This window comes from Apteryx mantelli, chromosome 16 (genome assembly GCF_036417845.1).
Source record: "Apteryx mantelli isolate bAptMan1 chromosome 16, bAptMan1.hap1, whole genome shotgun sequence".
In the NCBI taxonomy this organism is placed as follows: domain Eukaryota; kingdom Metazoa; phylum Chordata; class Aves; order Apterygiformes; family Apterygidae; genus Apteryx; species Apteryx mantelli.
In genome coordinates, this window is record NC_089993.1 from 18,729,251 (window position 1) to 18,748,145 (window position 18,895).

The window sequence follows — 18,895 nt, forward strand, 5'->3', positions numbered from 1 at the left end:
GTTTTTGAGGATGGCTGGAGCCTAGGTTCCTCCTCTCTTGCTCCAGTGCTGCAGTCAGCTCCTTGCTACTCCTTGGCTGCAAGGACAGGGCACCTAGGATGGAGGGGGAAGGGGGGGGCTCAAACAGAAATGCAGAGGGAGCAAATCTGTTTGCTAGTTAGTGTCTGCTCAGCTCTGCTCTGTGTCTTTCTCTGCCTGCAGCCATCCCAGCACCCGCCTAGAGCCTGGCAGCTCAGGACTTGCACCATGGTTTGGTTATTCAAACAAAGAAATACTCAGATGCATTAGCTTTCAGTATGTAATCTAGCAGGGAGGTGCCTTTAATCAAACACGGAGACCCTTGTGTTACATACAGGCACACTGAGGGATGGAGAACAGATGCAGTGGAGTCTGTTTTCAGATTTCCATAACAAGTGTGTGTCAGGAGCTGGCAGCTATGAAGACACGTGGCATATGCTGGGTATGTCTGTGCCATGCCCTGCCTCGTCCAGGAAGCTGTTTCTTTGGTGGGTGCTCCTCTAATGAGTTACAGACTCTAGTTACCGACAGGGCAGTTGTCTTGAGTATGCAAAGGGATTTCACCCTGACCTTTCCTCCTCCTCATGGGCTCAAAACTGCTGGTGGTGTACTGCAGGAGTCAGTCCAAGCGAGGAATCGCCACAAAGTCTCAGCCCCTCATGGCTGATCCCAGGGAAGATGTGGTGGCAGGATGGTGGTTACCATCCTCTGGGGCGTGCCAGCAATTCACAGCTGGGCATTTTTCCTCCCGCGCCCAGCTCAGCAGCCTGACAGCCTCAGTCCTGCAACAGCTTGTGTTTTACGGTTGAGCTCTCTGAACAGAGGTGAACAAAGAGAGTCCCAGCTGCTGCACGAGCACGCAGCTCGCACAGATCGTAGTCGTGGGCCCACTCCACACTGCCCCACCGCTGAATCTGGGGGAGAGGAGGAACACAAGTCAGTTCAGAACTGGATTATACATATGGCTGCTCAGCAGCTCTCAGCCTCCTTTTTCATGTTTGTGAAACATGGGTAACCCCCTAGGAGCCGTGCAGAGCTTTGCTGAACACTGATTATCAGGGTATGGACATCTCCAGATGAGTGCTGTGAAAGAGCATGGTTCATCTGTACTGGGATCTAAGGCAAAGCCCCTTGATGGAAGGATGAAAAGATTCCCATCAACTTCAGCTGCCTTTGGGTCAGGGAGAGCTTCATGCCAGGACAGTTTCCGGTTTGTGCTCTCACCGCAAGGAAGTTATTAGTTAGTGCCTAGCAAGGCCTCTGGACTGCATAACCCACAGCAAGAGAAGCCATCCATGACTTTGCAGTTCAGATTAGAGGGGGAAAAGCAGCAATCTGGGTTTTGCAAAAAGAAACTGGCAGCCCCGAGAGCACTCCGCGCTGTTGCACCCATCATGTTGCTCTACGGCAGCACACTCCAAACTCTCTCAAACGGGGAGACTGGTGGAGTGGAACCTCTCCTGTAATAGCAGGCACTTCCACTGCCAGTTATTTGTGGTGGGAGAAGCATTTGTCATGCTGAGATTATTGCTATTTGAATTATAGGGTTGTTCTGTAACATAATTTACCTGGTATTCTTCCTCCAGGCGAGACAGAAGCACGGCTTTCTCTACTGTAATGTGCCTGTCAATCAGACCCATGGACAGAATCAGAGATTTCAGCTGGGTGATTACATATTCTATACCTGGAGGGGAAAAACCCAAAACAAACAAGCTTCATGGTTGTTTTCTGCAGCATTATAGCAACATCTCACATACTCTAAAGGGACGGTCAGGGTGTGGTAAGGGACAGTCAGGGTATGGTGCATCCTCAGGGAGACCGGCAGGGCCAGTGATACCCCCCACTTGCAGCTGGGTACTTTGGAGTCAGATCTGCAGTTAAGCGCAGACACAAAATGCTGTTCTGGCCGTTGTCAGTGCAGCGACAAAGGCTGTGCCATGGAAACCGCGCCTTTTGTTCTGCCACAAACCTTTGCTGTACAAAGGGAAGAGACACCCATCCAGGCCCCAGTACTCTGTCCACTGCAAAGGAGCTCAGCTGAAAGCCCTCAGGATGAGAGAGACAAGTACATTGTTTGGTGATAAAAGGGCTGTCCACATCTATAATCACTCCTGGAAAAACACTGTGCGAACATGTGTGGCGTGCTCTGCCCTGGAGGAACTGTGCCATCATGGGACACAGCTGCTGGGCTGGGCTGCCGAAGCAGTGGAGCTCTTCCCTGCCACACCATCAGGCACTAGCTTGGCAAGACACCCCTCTTCAGGGTGGAATAGCTAGTGTCTGACAGCTGAGGGACAGGAGCAAATCCCATGAACATGCACAGGCAGGAGGAGGAGGGAAGAGGTGCCTGAACTCTGAGCTGCTGAGCACTTGTGACTCAGCTCACGTTGATGGCAAATGGGGGTGTTCATACATGCACAGGGTCTGAGGAAGGAAGTGAAGTCAGACTCATCCTGCACTACCAGTCCAGGCCAGACCTTGATTTCAAGTCTTAAATTGACTAACGCCCGGAGCTTCCCCAAGGAAGGCACATGCCTTTCCCTTCCACCATGCTTTCCCATGTTACAAACTGTGAGCAAAGGAAATGATTCATCAAAAAAAAAAAATCTTTACGGGGGAAAGGAAAGGCTTCTTAAGTCCTGTACTAGAAATCAACATTGTTAACTTTCCTTAGCTGCTAAGCTAGTATCTTCTGTGGGTGTTCTGTCTGCTGCTCATGCAAGTCTTGCATTTGAAGACTTGAGCAAAGCAGATTACTCCATTTCTTTGACTTTAGGTCTCATTCAGCAGTTTGAGCTAAGGACATTCAGCACATCAGCAAGAAAGGAGAAACATTTTTCCATCTGAATATGAGGAAAAACTTCTTTACTGTGAGGGTGACAGAGCACTGGAACAGGTTGCCCAGACAGGTTGTGGAGTCTCCTTCCCTGGAGATATTTAAAACCCGCCTGGACACGATCCTGTGTAACATGCTCAAGGTGACCCTGCTTGAGCAGGGGGGTTGGACTTAGATGATCTCCAGAGGTCCTTTCCAACCTCAACCATTCTGTGATTCTGTGATTACAGTCTATCTTCTCTCACTTTGAGGGCAACTGTCTCCTTGACTCATACAGCCTGAGCTGAGGGCTCCCTGTGGCCCAGCCTCTCTCACCTTGCAGAGCCCACATGTTGTAAGACGCCAGATGGCTGATGAAGGTGTCCTTGGTGCTGGCTGGGATGTTCGGCCCCGTGATGCTGGTAGAGGAGCCAATTGCCACGTTATACCTGGAACGATCACGCAGTCCCTTAGACAAGCACAGGGCTTGCGCGCATTGTGGCTCTGACAGTCACAAGCACTGGAGCTACTGGCCTTGCACAGCTTACAACAGTGCTGGGGCCAGCATGACTGGTCCCAGTTATCACAGCACCATGCTGCCTTAGAGGCACAGGAGGGCAGGGTATAAGGAGACAGAAATATCTTTGACCTCTTACCTTTTCTCAGCCCAGGCAATGATGGGATCCCATTCATTCTTCTGCAGCTCCGCCAAGGCAGCTGGCTCCTCCACACGATAGCTAGGACATTGCAGAATAAAACCACAGTGGTTTTATTCTTGCAAGCTTTCAGACTGCTCCCCGCCAGACTGAGGCACACGTCCGGGAGGGAAGCCATCCCCAACACAGACCAAAGAAGGGGAGCATTGGCCTACTTTGCACCCAGGCAGCAGCATCTCTGAGAACAATCCCCCCAACTCTTCCCTGAATTCAGAGCCTTTCGTTGTCCTAAAAGGGACAATTCTATCTTGCTAGAAAACAGACCAGCAAATCAGCCAACAAAAAATTACAGGTAGCCCCAAGCCAGCCCTGGGATGCAGTGTGGTTTAGCGGTTAGAGCAGGGGACATATCCCACTGCCACTATTTACATGGTGCCACTCCTCCTCCCTCGCCACGACCCAGCTGCTCCCTGGTGCCAGCTGCCACCTGGCCCAGCCCAATGTGACCAAAGCCACAGACACAGATGGGGGGTGTCCTGTTCCCCTCTCCCCACAGGGGTTGAGCAGCTTCCAGTGGACACACCTTGGAGGCTGGGACTGCAACAGATGAGCTTGGGCAGGAGCAGGCTTGATCCTGCAACCCACAGGGAAATTTAAGGACGTTTCATTTCTTGCTGCCTCTGCCCCTGCCCAGCATGGAGGTGCCCAAAACAGAGACTGACAGAATGCCTGGTCCCTTTTCACCGTCATACCTCCACCCTTGAAGTTTATGGAGATCCACCAGGTTTGCAAAGGTAGGACTGGCCTCAACTAATTCAAACCCTTGGGCTAAAACCAGGAAAGATGAGAGCCCTGCAAGGACTCAGTAACGGTAGGCATTTCCCTCAGCCTGAATCCCCCAGCCACCTTTCTCAAACCAAACTGCAATAAAATAGGCCAACCTCTGTACTAGAGGGTCTTTGATGGTCTCCTACCAGACAGTGTCAGTCTCCAGGAACTTCACAGCTGCACAGATCAGCTGTACTTTGTTTCGCTGAGTAGGATTGTCCAAAGCTGTGTTGCACAATGTGGTCTGTGGGATAAAAGCAATACAAACCACTGTTATTCAAGGCCTGGGGAAGCAGCAGCTTCCACAGTACAAGGCTAAGCAGAAGTGGAGGAATTAGGACAAGCTGAGGGAACTGAGGAGTTCAGCTAGAGGGGAATGTGGAGCCAGAGCTTGGCTCACACAATAGGAATCTTCTCACTGGCCTCAGATGCTGCTGGAACAGGCCCACCAAACCAAGAGCAGAGGGCTCAAGAACTGCTCCAGAGCTCTTCCAGTCTCCTCTACCCCCTCCCCATGCCATCCCTGATAACGCTGCCCAGCCCCTTCTCCAACTCCTCTGTGACACAGATTCCCCTCCCTGGCAGTAATCCAGCCGGTATCTAACTGCCCTTAGAGCTGCAAGATTCTCCCCAGTGTACAACTGAGGTCCTGATCTCTTGTTCCCATTTCAACTGGCATTAGGACAATCTGTTCCCTCCATGTTCTGCATTTGGAGACTGCTCTCATGTCTACACAGTCACCTCGGTTTTAGACCAAGCCATCCAAATTCTACTGCAAATACTCAAGAAAGCTGTGGGAGGAAGGATGCAGAAGGAAGCATTTTCAGGAGATGCCCTCATCTTGTTCACACCAGAACATGCCTTACATCCCAAAACAGTTCTTAAACCTTGCCCTGAAATCCGTTCTGCCAGCTGGCGAAACCCTCACCAGGTCACAGTGAGCCTTGCAAACCCTTTTCAGCCCCTAGCATTTTGAGTTCCTCCCTTTAATCCCAGCTTCCTTGATCTGACTGCTCCAAGCACACTGCGTTCTGCTCCTCCGAAGTGCTGCAGCAGCGCAGCCATCCTGAGCCTACCATGCTCACCAGGTGCATAGTGTAGAACTTGATAGTGTCTTTCTGGGAGTCCCACTCCGTCGCCACTGCAATGGCCAAGGCCTCACTGGGGACAGTGAAGAGCTTGGCCTGGGGCGTTTTCAGCTTCCGGTGGTCCAGGTTTATTTCAAAGCCTCCTGGAGAATCAGAGTAGAAATCCTGGGGAATTAAAGAGGAGCACGCACTAAGGAACAACAGACAACCCCACAGAGGGAGCAAATTCAGAGCCAGAGCTGGAATCCAGCCACACAGTTTAGCTAGAAATGAGGAAAGGGCAAAGCAGGCTGAGGACAAATATTCTATTTGTTTGACATGGGTTGCAAGTGTGCCACTGTCTCACTAAAGAAGCATGCAGTGATGACCCCCTCCCCAGGGACCAACACCTCCTCCCAGTCCCTCCTGCCTCACCCAAGTGGCCACACTCACCTTCTCCTTGCGAGATGCTAACGTTCTGGTAAAACCGCTTCCTTTCTAGGGGCAAAAACAAGAGCCATTCAAAGGGCAGTCAGAGCAAGGTTCGGTCCCCTCCCCTGATTCCCACTACAGATCAGAACAGATGGAGCCCTCGGTGGTGTCGAGGCCCAGATGGCCTGGCCTTTTGTCACAAGGTCTTGCTCATTCATCCACGCTCTGAGCCTGGGGGCCTGCCAGGACCCTCTCCCCAGAAGAGGGGGCTCTCCTCAAGAATGCTTTTGCAAACAGCCTTGGCAGACAAGCCCCTAACCACTGCCTGTGCCCAGGCAAAAGAGCCTCTCCCCAGTCGAGGTCTGTACATGGCGGTGGGGAGCAGTCCTGGCCTCAAGAGTTTTGCTGGGGGAAGAAGGGAAGGGGAAAAATATGGCACTGCCATAGACTGCACTCTAAAACATTTTCTGCAGACAGCTTCCAAGCACCACACCATTTCAGTGAGCTCCTCTCCACCAAGAAAGCGTCATGAAACTGGTGGGAGAGCACAGTGCTGCTGTGCACAGCTAGCAAGTGAACAGGCCCAGGTTTTCTTTGCTTCTGCCACCCAGGGCTGGGATCTCAGCTCTATTCAAACTCACCATCACCAGGTTGCTACAGAGTCTGGCAGGGGAGGTTTCCAAAGCGGATCCATGTTGTCATTCCTCCCCAGTCCATATGGAGTTTCACTCTGGGCTCAATCTTTCAAAATTCCCCCATTACAATCATGTTTGACAAATTCATTTCCTGGACTGCCTTGGCTAACTCTCTCTCCCAGCTTGTTCCATTTCAGAGCAACAAGAAACCCAGCAGAACTGAATCACAAGGCAGGGTAGGCCACAGCAGTCTCCCTTGCAACCCCTGCCAACTCCAAACCCACACAGTTCCAGCCCGCACAATCTCCCTCAGTGAATTTTGCTCATTCTCTGCTTTGACCTACCACCTGCAGCTGATGCACTTCCTAGAGGAATGTGGCTGCCTGCATCAGTGAGAACTACAGCTCCCAGCACGCTCGGAGCGTGCGGGGCAGGATGCTGCATCCCACCGGCTTTGGGCACAGCTCCCTCTACCATGATCACGCCCAGGAGTGAAGAGGCCAGGCAGCCTGCACGCAATCAGCAGTCCCCATCCCTCGCCTTGGATGACGTCCTGCAGCAGCGTAGCCTGCAATGTCGCAGCAGCTGGATCATGCCGGGGACATGTCACGCACACTGCAGCATACAACTGAGTCACCAGGGGAGGAACCACTCCCTCGGCTCCCTCCAGCCTATGCATCCCACCCCGGCAGCTCCTGCTCCGCTCAGGAGAAGGTCTGCTCTACCAGCAAGGTGAGTCTCAGGGAATTACAGCTGTTTCACGAGCAGCCTCCTTTCATAGCAGCGCTGTTGCACACACTCCCAGCAGACATCTGAGAGCCTGGATTACATGGGAATGGATGTCGCAAGGGTTCATCTCTCACTCAAGACAGGAAGAACGTGCAAACCATTCCCCTGACAAGAGCAACAGGATCATAAATCCTGAATCCCTAAGTCTACCACCTGAACAGTAATGCAAACAGGCTGGGCTGCAGGTCTGTTGTTCTGTGCCACTCCATACCAGCATGTTCCCACACTTCTACAGAGCACCAGTGAAATGGAAGAGGATCTGCTTAGGCTGAGCCATCTGCAAGTTTCATGGCCTCATAAAATGCCAGATTGTTAGGACACAGTTTTGAAAAGATTCATGTATGCATACCCAAGAGAAGTCATTTCACTGAGGCTCCAAAGAGTCCCAGGACATATGTCCTGAAAATCTGCAGCCTCATCTCTTAAGAGACAAAACTAATTTTACTGTCATCATATCTACGTTTCCAGGAAAACCTACAGAAATGATACACAGCCCGGTGCATGCCTGAACCACACCTGGGGGGCTTCCCCTCCAAAAAAGCCTTAAAAACAACCAAAATCACAATAGCAACAATAACAAACCAATGCACCAAGGGCCAGGCCCTGCTGTCACTGAAAACCCTGCTGATGCCAGGACAGGGGAGCAGGGGGAGGCCCAGCGTCTTGAGCCCTGTCACCTCAGCACCTAAAAAGGCTTAATGAGCCCCAAACCCGGGGAGGGGTGTGCTTGAATGTTCGTTAGCCTCCTCGGGGTGGGTTTTATCGCTTTCCATCTGTTTGACCCGTCCTGCCAGCGAGGGCCCCACGGTGACCTTGAGGAACGTCACCTTCCGGGCCCAGGGGGGTCCCACCGGGGGACCCCCGGGACCAGCCCGCGGCGGAGGAGGGAAGGGGCCCCCCTTTCCCCAAAAGAGGGACTCGCCAGACCCCCCACGAGGGAGACCCGAAGTCCCCGAGCGGCCCGTCCGCCCTCACCTGCCGGCGGGGCGTAGGCCCGGCCCCCGCCCGGCCCCGCCGCAGCGGCCCCGCCGGCGGCAGGAGGCGGGTCAGGGCGCCGGGCCGGCGGGCAGCGGCCCTGCAGCAGCCGCCGGCAGCCGCGCCACATCGCGGCGAGACGAGGCGAGGCGAGGCAAGGAGGGAGGCACTCGACGGCCCTGAGGCGCCCGCCGGGAACCGCGAAGCCGCCGCCGCCCGCCTCAGCGCGGCTCCGCGGGCGCCGCCATGCTGCCCGCCGCGGGAGCCAATCCGCACCGCGAACGCGTTTTGCCCCTTCGGCCGCCCCGTCCTGCGGGAGATGGCGCGCGAAAACTACGCTTCCCAGGAGCGCCCGCGGCCGCGCCTGCTGGGAGAGGGCACGTGCCCCGCGCCGGCGGCCAATGGCCGCTCGGCACCGCCCCTCCCGCAGCGCCCGCGAGGGCCAATGGGAGCGCGCGGAGGCGCTGCCGGGAGGCCCCGAGCCAGGCAGGAGCGGCGGCCGCGGCGGCAGCGCAGCGTGAGGGGCGGGAGGGGGGGGGCGACCGGGCCGGCGCCCCCGGCCGCGCGCAGCCCCGGCCACGCTGGCGCCCGGGGACCCGCCCGAGATGCCGGTGCGGAGCGAGCGGTGCCGCGCGGGCGGGGCGGCGGGCTCGGCCTCGTCGCCGTCCTCCGGGGCGGCCGCCAGCAGCCTGGTGCCGCCGCCCCCCATCAACACGGCGCAGCCCGGCGTGGCCACCTCGCTGCTCTACAGCGGCGCCAAGTTCCGCGGGCAGCAGCGCAGCAAGGGCAACGCCTACGAGGTGGAGGTGGTCATGCAGGTGAGGGGCCCGCCGGGCCTCCCCCCCCCCCTCCGCCCGTCCGCGCCCCCGGGCCCGGCCGGGCCTGCGGGTGCCCCCAGCCCCCGGGCGGCCCCGTCCTCTCCCCTCCCCCCCGGCCCGGCGAGGCCCGGGGCCGTCTCCTTGCTGCCTTCCCCTCGGGCCTGGGGAGGCCTGCCCCCCCCCCGACTGCCCTCAGGCCTGGTCCCCCCCCTTTGGCCCCGCTGCCCTCGGGTGTCTGTTCCCCTCCCCCCCCCTTTGGTCCCGCTGCCCTCGGGTGTCTGTTCCCCTCCCCCCCCCCTTTGGCCCCGCTGCCCTCGGGTGTCTGTTCCCCTCCCCCCCCCCTTGGCCCCGCTGCCCTCGGGTGTCTGTTCCCCTCCCCCCCCCTTTGGCCCCGCTGCCCTCGGGTGTCTGTTCCCCTCCCCCCCCCTTTGGCCCCGCTGCCCTCGGGTGTCTGTTCCCCTCCCCCCCCCTTTGGCCCCGCTGCCCTCGGGTGTCTGTTCCCCTCCCCCCCCTTTGGCCCCGCTGCCCTCGGGTGTCTGTTCCCCTCCCCCCCCCTTTGGCCCCGCTGCCCTCGGGTGTCTGTTCCCCTCCCCCCCCCTTTGGCCCCGCTGCCCTCGGGTGTCTGTTCCCCTCCCCCCCCTTGCCCCGTTATCCTCAGGCTTGTTTTTTCTGACCCCCCCACCCCCGTGGCCCCATGTCTCTCGGGTCTGTTCCCCCGCTCCCTTGCCCTGGTGCCCTCAGCCCTGCCAAGGCCCGTGACCCTGGATCTCTCCCCGGTTCTTCTCCAGCTCTGGCTGGGGCTGGCCCTGCCCCTCTGGACCGCAGGGAGGAAGGGCAGGAGCCCGGCTTAGAGTGGGTGGTGTCCCAAGGAGTCACTACCGGAAGGGCAGCCTGTATTTCAGGCCTGGCTGGAAAGCAGCAGGGATCCAGGTCCTGGCTGGCAGAACAGGGTCCTGCTGGACCTGGGATCCCAGGGATCCCCCGTCCCTGTGATGCCCCAGGCTGAGCAGGGAGCCTGGAGCGAAGCGCAGTGGTTTGTCTCTAGGGGGAATGCGGCTGGGACAGCTATTGGGCCTAGCTGTGCTGGGGGATCAGGGCGCTGGCTGCTGTGGCTTTCCCATTCCTCTCTAGGGTCATCGTCTCCTCCTGTGCTTTATTTTTAGTCCTAGCCATTGGTGTGATTGCTTCGGGTAGAGCTGGCGAGGTGTGGGGTCACTAATAAATAGGCAAGCCAGACATCTGAGGCACGCTTTCCTGTAAAGTGCCTTGCGGGTCACAGCTTTGTTCCCAGCTTGGTGACATGGGATCTGTGGGACCCTGGCAGCTTGTAACAAGTGCAGTGATGAAGATTGATGTATGGGTCAGTGTTGTGGAGTAATGTGAGAGTCCCAAGGTCAGCAGATGGGGTAGCATTTGAACCGTACTGTCGGTTTTCACATATGGTCCTCCACTTGTCAACAGCATAAGTGTCCCTGGTGGAGACATCCCATGGCTGATCAGCTTCACTGCACGCTGCCTTCTCCCAAAGACTGGCTATAGCTTTGCACTAAAATTGCTGCTGTGCTGTGCGTGTCAGCTGAGGAGAGGTGGCTGTCTGCTCTTCTGCTGAGTGCAGAGAAATGTTGCTTTTCTTTGATCACAGGTGGGGAAGATCCATTTTCTCATAGTTGATGTCTGCACTTCCCTAAATAACTCAGTTCTTGCTTTGAAAACTGATCTGGGGATGTTGGGGGAAAAGCTTGGAAAATCCTCTTGCTTTAAAAGCATTCAGAATAGAAGCAACCCCCTACCTAGTTTCTGCACAGCAGAAGAGGCAAGATGCAGCCTGGTAACTCAAAGAAGGGTGACACGAGAGCTTTAGAACTGGGAGAAGGGCCTCTCTCAAAACACGAGACATCTGTTTTGGACAGGCTTTGGTGTGCGACGGGACGCCAGGCCTGGGAACTAGGCTGAGTGTACAGACTAGCGTGTTAGAGAGGAGATGGCTCAGGCCTGTTAAATGGAAAGCTCAGGGTGATACTTTCTTCCTCTAGCCTGAATTACCTTGAGTAAATATATGCTTTTTGCTCTTCCCCCTCTTGGTTGCTGGTTTGGCTGCGATAGGTGAGGGCTGGGTGTGTTAGTGATTCTGCCAGGGGTGCGCTCTCACTATGAGAAAACCGGGAGGCAAGTTCCTTCTTGGTAGAGAGAGGGATTTTCTCCCTTTGGAGACCTCTGGACAGAAGATGCTGCCTCAGTTTGAAGAAGCTGAAAGTGAGTGGGGTGTTGTCAGGCCTGGGATGTGAAGACTGTCAGAAGTGAGCTGGGCACTTCTAAAAGGATCTTTCCAAGTTGTTTCCAGCCTTGGGAAAGGAGGTGTCAGTGTGAACACTGGAGAGTAAGCTGGACAGTCTGTACCAGTTCAAGCAGAATTGAGCGGTGGAGGACCACAGGATTAGAAACTGCTTTGGATCAATTGGGTGTCTTCATGCACATGCTTATGGTAGGACTTTGCACTCTCTTCTAGCATGTGGATATGGAAAACTCCTATCTCTGTGGATACTTGAAGATTAAAGGCCTTACAGAGGTGAGTGCTTATTGCAAAACAATAAGAAAAGATGCCCTTCCTGGTAGGGGGAGAAGTTACCGCCAGAAATAGAGGATGGAGGGATCAAGTATACAGTAAATTTGACCACTAGGTAGTCTAATAGCTTCGGTCTGTTGTTCTTGGAGGGTAAAGCAAGTATGAGGGGCCTTGATGGGAGTCCTGAGAGAATGCGGGAAGTTTATCTGGCTTCCCTTAAGCTCTGAGTGGAACAGAATCTGACCCTGAAGTCAGTTTTAGATACTCTACTGGGGTGGTGTGTTGCTAAAAGAAAATAAAGCAAACAAGTCAGATCTTTAAGTACTTCCTTCCATATCCATCCACTAAGATCTCCTTGTGGTGTTGGACAGTGTGAGCACTGTCTTACAGGGTTTCTCATTCTGGCTGTGTCTTTCCAAGTCCAGGCGCTCTCAGCTGCAGTGCACTATGTGTCTGCACGGACAATTACCACTAAGTGCTTGGAGAAGTTAGCTCCCCTCAACGGAGCCTGGTATTCCTGTGTGCAAACCCCTAAATCATTGCAAGTGCAAAGCTGAAGAGGTTACTCGGAGCACCTTCTCTCCCTCTCTGTGGTGGCTTAATCTAGCCTTCATACTTTGTATTTTAGCAAACGTGGCTAACTGCTGTTTATCAGCTGAGGAGCAGTGTTACCTCCAAATGGTCACTTGTGATCGTCCAGCTGAGAGCTTCCCAGCCGTCTGGCTCTAACGTGGCTCCTTCTGATTTCATGGAGAGAATAGAGCGGGGTGAAAAGATGACTGGAGTAAGAGGGTGGAGGGTGCGCATGTACAAGTCAGACTTTAAAAGGTGTGGGACAGGACAAGCCAGTGGGCTGACTGGGGCGACAGGAGCACCAGCCTCAGATCGCCTCGAGGTCTTGCTGCGAGATGCTGCGTTTTGCTGAGTCTGTGCACCTTTATCTGTGTGAGAGTTTCTGTCTCTAGGTGACAAATCTTAACAGTCTTCTGTCTCTCCTGCCTCCTAGGAGTACCCAACCCTCACCACTTTCTTTGAAGGGGAAATAATCAGTAAAAAGCACCCTTTCCTAACGCGCAAGTGGGATGCCGATGAAGATGTGGATCGTAAACACTGGGTAAATAAATTGGGGGAGGAGAGGGGAAGGGGAACAGATGTAGGTCTGGTGCCTTCCTGGCTGAGCAGCTAGTTTAGAGGTGATATGCAGAGCTTGCTCGTGCAAGAGGTATGAGAAGGGTCTGGAAAGCTCTCCTTTGAGAGCCTCTTCCTCCCTCCTCTCCCCCGCTGGGATCTTTGGCAGGCTGCTGGCTGTGACCTCTGAGAAGAGAGGGGCTGTCTTGCTTTCCAGTTGATGGGCCTGGGGCTGGAAGGGAGCAGGATGTCTTCTCCCCCAGGAGAAAGCCCTGCTTGTTTTGAAGCCCTGTAACAAAATGGAGTGGAGAAGGGAAGGGGTGCCCTCCTGACACAGGGGCAGGGTAGGTGCTGCCTGTGTCTCAGCCAAGGTACCAGCCACTGCAGTGCTTTTTTTCAGGAAAGCGTGTCTACCACTGTGTCCTGGATCAGGGTCACAGGAGCCAGCTGATTGTCTTGATCTTTGCTGTTGTTTGCCAGACTTTGATGTTTATTACTTTTCTATCAAAATATCTTGCCCTGGAAGTGTAGGGGCTTCTCCAGCAGGGCTGGCTATGGTTGTGGATGTCTGGCAGTGCTCTGTGTTCCCCAGCACTTGTCCTGGAGTGCATGGCTAGCAGTGCTCCAAGGAAACAGCCCTGGGAGCAGAAGTCCTGTTCTGTAACAGTTCTTCCCTCCTCAACAGTAACTAGTACTAGTGAGCTCTACTCCTGGAATAAGCATCTTGTCTTTTTTTTCTTTTTTTTTTTCCTTTTTTCTTCTCCTCCCTGTTGTTTTAGGGAAAGTTCCAGGCTTTTTACCAGTACGCAAAAACATTTAACTCTGATGACTTTGATTATGAGGATCTGAAAAATGGTGACTATGTCTTCATGAGATGGAAGGTAAACTCTGCATGTCTCCGTCCCTGATGAGCTGCTTACAAGTGACCGACAGAGGCTCATGGTGCCTGCAAGCTTGTCTCTTTCAACTACTACTGCTGATTTATTGAAAGCTCTCACCCTGCAAACCTTGTAACCTACTGTGCTTACCAATCCCAATATGACTCCTGTCTAGCCAGCTAATTGCATCCTTAAGGGCTGCAGTCATGCCTGAAAACACAACAGGAAAATCTTGCTTGGTGGTGCTCCAAAGGATGAGAGAATTGATGTCTCTAGTCCCGGTGTGGGGCCTGTGCCTTTGATGCACACTGACCAGTCTGATTCTCTGCTCTTCAGCTGGATCAGTTCCTCCCTCTTTACATGAGTCTTGTGCAGCTGCAGGGGGAGGAAATAGGGCAGCTCTGATTTTGCAATTGGCCTCTGCTTTGGAAGGGGCAGGTGTCAAACTGAAACCGATCCTGTGCGTTCTTTCAAACTGGTTCTGTTCTGAGTTGTCTGCTTTCCTGTAAGATGCCTACAGTGCCAGATGGTGAAAAAACATGCTGGTGTCTGTGGTTTGGGCTGCTACAAGTGCAGGGAATGCTCAGTCAGGAACTCCTTTATTTTAATGTGTGCTAATATTCAGTCTGGGAGGGCTGATTGCAGGGGGTTGGGTGGGGGGAAGTGTTTGACCAGCATTTTTACATACAATCTGTGTTTTGCGTACAGGAACAGTTCCTAGTTCCAGATCACACTATCAAAGACATCAGTGGTGCTTCCTTTGCTGGTTTCTATTACATCTGTTTCCAGAAGTCAGCAGCGTCTATAGAGGGCTATTACTACCATAGGAGTTCAGAATGGTAAGGAAGCTTCCTTCCTTGTGCAGCCTGAAGGGTGACTCCTCAAACAAGCAATGACTCTTCTGCTAGTCTGCAGCCTTGGGAGTGTCCACACAGCACTTTCCTGGGTTGGGGAAAAGTTTCAGTCTGGCAGCTTGAGCCTGGGTGGGGAGGGAGGACACCTGTGTGGCGTTCGGCCAGAGCAGCCAGTGCAGCCCCTTTGTATGGTATAAAATGCTGCCTGTTTGCACGGCTGGTGGCGATCAGGTTTGCAATGTAGTGCAGAGGAGATGCAAGGTCTGGAGATGTGCTGTGGCCTGTCAAAGTAATGGTCTGGTGTGTCTGAGAGGTGCATTGGGAGGCCGACGCCAGCTGTGGTTCACTAAAAGCATGCTGATCTCTGGTCTCTGAGCCAAACACTCTCAGAGCCTGCCTGTTCCTGCTCTCCCATGGGGACAGCCAAGTGTAAGGCAGCCTGGTCTCATGTGCAGGGTTGGACTCCATCAGTTTGCACTTTGCTCAGTGATTCAGGCTTTGAGCTTCTCCATGCCTTGGCCAGCATCCCTTCAGAGGATGTCAAAGGGGCCTTCGAGGGGGAGCTCTGCTGTCTCGCATGTAACAGCTCTGCTGCTGCTCCCTTTAGGCAGGAATCTTTTTAGGCCAGTGACTTGTAGTCCAAGGTCCTCAGGGTGTGGCTGAAAGGCACAGGGAACAGTCACAGGTTGGTTGGCTTCTTCTTGCAGCCGCCTGACAAGTAGCTCTGGAGAGCTCTCCTCCCTCTCAGCGTTGGGTAAATAATAACGGGATTTGTCACACAGCAAGCGAATCTGTAGGGTGACTGGAAGCTCTTGGAGGGAGGGAAGATACCTGGGAGGCTCTCAGACAAAGCCCCTTGAGCTAAGCTTTGAAAGACCTGAGCACAATTTTCAGCTGTACCAAACACCTTTTGATTGTGAAAGTTGTTAAACTTCAAAAGATGTCCTAAAACCATAGTCAGCCCACATCAAATACAGTCTGACTGCAGGTAGCTCAAAGGCATGGGAATGAAAATGTGAAGCAATACTGAGTCCTCTTACTGTTTTGGCAACACTGGTAAGTGGGTGTTAGGTGCCTAAACACCTTTGAGACTTTGGCCCTAAAGGGTAACAGAAAAGCCAGGCATCTGGATGTCTGTGACTTGCCAGACAGGAGCTGTTGGTTCTAGGGGAGGCCTCGCACAGAGAATGGCCTGTTGCATCTAATCCTCTGCTTTGTCTTTTTCCTCTCTCCCAGGTATCAGTCATTGAATTTAACTCACGTTCCTGAGCACAGTGCTCCTATCTATGAATTCCGATGACAGCTGTCCAGAACTGATACCGCACAGAAGCAAACTGGGCAGGAGGGCATGGCCTGCCAGGAGGACCGTGTCCCTGTCAGAACACGGGAATGCACGCTTCTCTCCTGCCCCTCGGACTCGCAAGAGAGAGCCTGAACGTTAACCCATCCAGCCCAAGGAGCGTGGCTGCTGGAGCTTGATTCTCCCTCCTGTCGAGTGGCGATTTGATCTTTAATCTGGTTTTAAGCTACCTTTAAATGCACTTTCTTATTGCACAGCTAGTTTCTCTATCACCGAAATTCTTCCCAGCCCTCCTCTGGAAGCTATTTCTCAGTAGCTGGAATCAGTGGTCTTTCCTCTGAGTAATGAGAAGATATAAGTTTGGTGCTTATATTTTCATTGTTACAGCCTGATACGGGCTGAAATTGCCAGGACTGAGGTTTGTTGCCCAGATTGCCAGCTCTGATGCTCCCAGAGCCAGGTGTGGTCCTGTGTTGGTGAGACTCTGCTTAGCAGAGAACTGCTCAGCTGTAGAGTCTGTTGGGGGAGTGTTGGCTGAGACAGATGAGGCTTGAATGAATCTCCGCTTCACACTGGCTAACGAGGTTAGCCAGAGCTGCAGATCTTTCAGGAACGCTGGCCCTTTGGAGCTGGGAGCTGTTCCGGTGTCTTGATATACCATTGGGAATTAATTTGATATATGGACTTCCAGGCTCTCAGTAAAGTGGATCTGAACTCTGCTTATAGGTGTATATTTGCTCTTTACTTAAGTTAAGGGTAAAAAAAAAAAAAAAAAGACTTTTATTAAAAAAAAAATATTTTTATGGTTCCTTTTCCCAAGGACCCTATGGCAAATGCACAATTACTCGATTACATTTCCCTGTTTTCACATTGAAAACAGGGAATGTCTGCATTAGTTTTTATATATGTGTATGTAATCAGCTAGCGCTTTGGGAAAGTAATCGGAGTACAAATGTTGAACAGCATTGCAGACAGTTCTAGAACTGCTCAGCATTTGTTCTTACCCTTCATGCTACACCAACACCACTGCTTGATACCTTTTTACAAGGCAGAAAAGAGAAAAAACAAACAAAAAAAAAAGTAGCTCTCCTCTGACTTCGAAATGTTTCAAGTGATATAACTTAAGGCTTGTGTGCCAAAGTGTGTGTGTGTGTATGCGCGTGCAGTTTTTTTTAAAGGCATTTTAAAAGTTGGCCTCAGTTGTATATTTAATGTGACAGTCACGCCTGCAGGGCTTTTGTGAGAGTTTAGTTTGCATTTTTTTGGCTGTTAAAAACGACCCCCTTAAAGCAGGCTTGTCATGCACCAACCAGGCAGGTTATGAGAATTGGTTTGCTGCCTGTGAGAGGAAAGCGAAGCCCTCTGAATACCTAGTGCTAAGGTTGTTTGGTTTTTCTTTTAACTGACTTTCTTCCTTTTTGCAGTGTGTCTGTCTGGTATATTGCAGCAGCTGAATTTCTAGTTTAAGCCTTAACAAGAAAGTATTCAGGTCTCAGTGAGCCCGTTTCATATATTCCAAATTGGGATCTTGTGTTGTTGGAGAAGTGGCCGGGCTGGTCTCACCAGATGATGCAGTATTGAAAGCACCCTCCTTTTGCGTGCTGTTCATTGCGGATGAATCCTTTCCCCAGAACAAATGGAGAGAGATCTGCTTACGCGTGAAGGCAGGAGACCCGGCCTTTCTGCAGGCTGGGAAGCTGCCTGCCGTGTTAGTGGTGAAGGAAGCGTGTGCCATTTTGGTGGTCGTTGCTGGTAGGTTTGTGGAGTAGCTCAAAGGCAAGTAGGAGAGTGATTCCAGAGGAGGTGGAGGGAAAGAGGGGCCTTCTCCAGGGCTGATGTGAGGGCAGAACAGCTGGGAATAGAGTAGTTTAGAAACAAAGATTCCCTTTTTACTCTGCTCCCCTTGGAGAAACTGGAGCCCTTTGGAGGTGAGGGAAGGTGGTGCTTAGCGAGTGGTATTGGGAGATGTCCTGGTTTTTGAGACTAAAACTGATGGTGCTCTTCTGCTTTAAAGAAGTGAAGGGACTAGTCTTCTCCAAGACAGTTCCAAAAGACCGCTTTGCAAATACAGATATTCTTACTCCATGGATTGTTTACATGCCTCTGGAGCTGTGTGCAATATTGGTGGTGACACCAGTCTCCTTTGCTCCCCAGGATTGTCACAATGCCAGTGTTACGGTCAGATTGTTAGCGTAGTTTAGTTGAAATACTACTGTGGTCACTTGTAGAAACTGGGTTAGGAAGGGTCCTGGGGTTATTTAATATGTATACCTGTCCCAAAAAATTCTCCTGAAGTTTTTCTCTGAGCCACTGAGACTTGATCTTTTGAGAGAGGAATGGGGAAGGAGTCCTTTCTCTCTCCCTCTGCCCGTCTCATTCCAACCAGTTTGAAGCATATTTCAGCAGAGATCCAAAACTGCCAGATCGATGCCTCTTTGTAAGAAGTGTGTCATGGATTCGTAGCAGGTCTTGAAGCCAAACCACCAGTTGTAACAGCCTAAAGGTTTGAAGGGGCTGTCTGGGTTCAGAACTTTCCTTCTATAAAGCCTTGGTTTTGATTTTTCTTTTTCTTTGAATCGTTTGATAAGCTACGAAGAGCTGTTAAGTATGTTGCATTGTGGTGAAAGATAACTAACCAGGTGAGATTCTGGGGAGAGGAAGTAAGAAACTGGATATTTGAGTCTTCTGAAAAGGTTTTTTGTTTTTGTTTTTTTTAAACTATGTTGGCTGAAGAATTAGTATATTTATGGATGGAATATGGAAAAGGGACTGGAAGAAGTATTTTGCAGAGCTATCAATGTCCAAATTAAAAATGAAATGTATTTACAGGGTCTGTGTCCGTGTGTGTTTGTAAACCAAAGCCCTTCTTGGTTCGAGGGAAGAAGTATGCTTCATCTTGCTGCTTAGTGATATGTCCAGGAATTCAGTAAGATATCGTTGGTCTTAAGACCTGCGCAGGGCTTCGCTGGAGTAGAAGGGCAGGAAGCAAACGGGCTCGCAGTCGTGTTATGGCAGGGGGAGGGTTTGCTGTAAAACTGTGCTCTAGCTCCAGCGCTTTCCTTGCGAGCAGCTCCAGTTACCCCGCTCCCTCCTTGCCCTGGTGGCAAGGCAGCGCTGGCGGCCCGCCGCCCCGCGGGAG

General features: G+C 52.6%; 2 protein-coding genes across 2 annotated transcripts; one reads left to right on the forward strand and one right to left on the reverse strand.

Annotated features, from left to right (window-relative positions):
* Window positions 1-289: 289 nt before the first annotated feature.
* On the reverse strand, window positions 290-8,452 carry ATPAF2 (ATP synthase mitochondrial F1 complex assembly factor 2). Its single transcript, XM_013943368.2, has 8 exons — window positions 8,216-8,452; window positions 5,838-5,882; window positions 5,403-5,548; window positions 4,464-4,561; window positions 3,490-3,570; window positions 3,170-3,282; window positions 1,587-1,702; window positions 290-932 (listed from the first exon to the last, which is right to left on the reverse strand). The coding sequence occupies exons 1-8, from the start codon at window positions 8,343-8,345 to the stop codon at window positions 795-797; spliced, it is 867 nt and encodes a 288-aa protein (XP_013798822.2). The 5' UTR covers window positions 8,346-8,452; the 3' UTR covers window positions 290-794.
* Window positions 8,453-8,820: 368 nt separating this feature from the next.
* On the forward strand, window positions 8,821-18,584 carry GID4 (GID complex subunit 4 homolog). Its single transcript, XM_067306348.1, has 6 exons — window positions 8,821-9,033; window positions 11,540-11,599; window positions 12,603-12,710; window positions 13,504-13,605; window positions 14,311-14,441; window positions 15,693-18,584. Exons 1-6 carry the CDS (start codon window positions 8,821-8,823, stop codon window positions 15,754-15,756), a joined length of 678 nt encoding a protein of 225 aa, XP_067162449.1. The 3' UTR covers window positions 15,757-18,584.
* The last annotated feature ends 311 nt before the right edge of the window (window positions 18,585-18,895 follow it).

Coding starts and splice junctions, on each gene's coding strand:
- ATPAF2 (XM_013943368.2), bottom strand. CDS start 8,345: ATGTGGCGCGGCTGCCGGCGGCTGCTGCAGGGCCGCTGCCCGCCGGCC. Junction 5,883..8,215: donor GGCCTACGCCCCGCCGGCAG/GTGAGGGCGGAC, acceptor TTTTGCCCCTAG/AAAGGAAGCGGTTTTACCAG. Junction 3,571..4,463: donor CTGGAGACTGACACTGTCTG/GTAGGAGACCAT, acceptor GCAATGTCCTAG/CTATCGTGTGGAGGAGCCAG.
- GID4 (XM_067306348.1), top strand. CDS start 8,821: ATGCCGGTGCGGAGCGAGCGGTGCCGCGCGGGCGGGGCGGCGGGCTCG. Junction 9,034..11,539: donor AGGTGGAGGTGGTCATGCAG/GTGAGGGGCCCG, acceptor ACTCTCTTCTAG/CATGTGGATATGGAAAACTC. Junction 11,600..12,602: donor AGATTAAAGGCCTTACAGAG/GTGAGTGCTTAT, acceptor CCTGCCTCCTAG/GAGTACCCAACCCTCACCAC.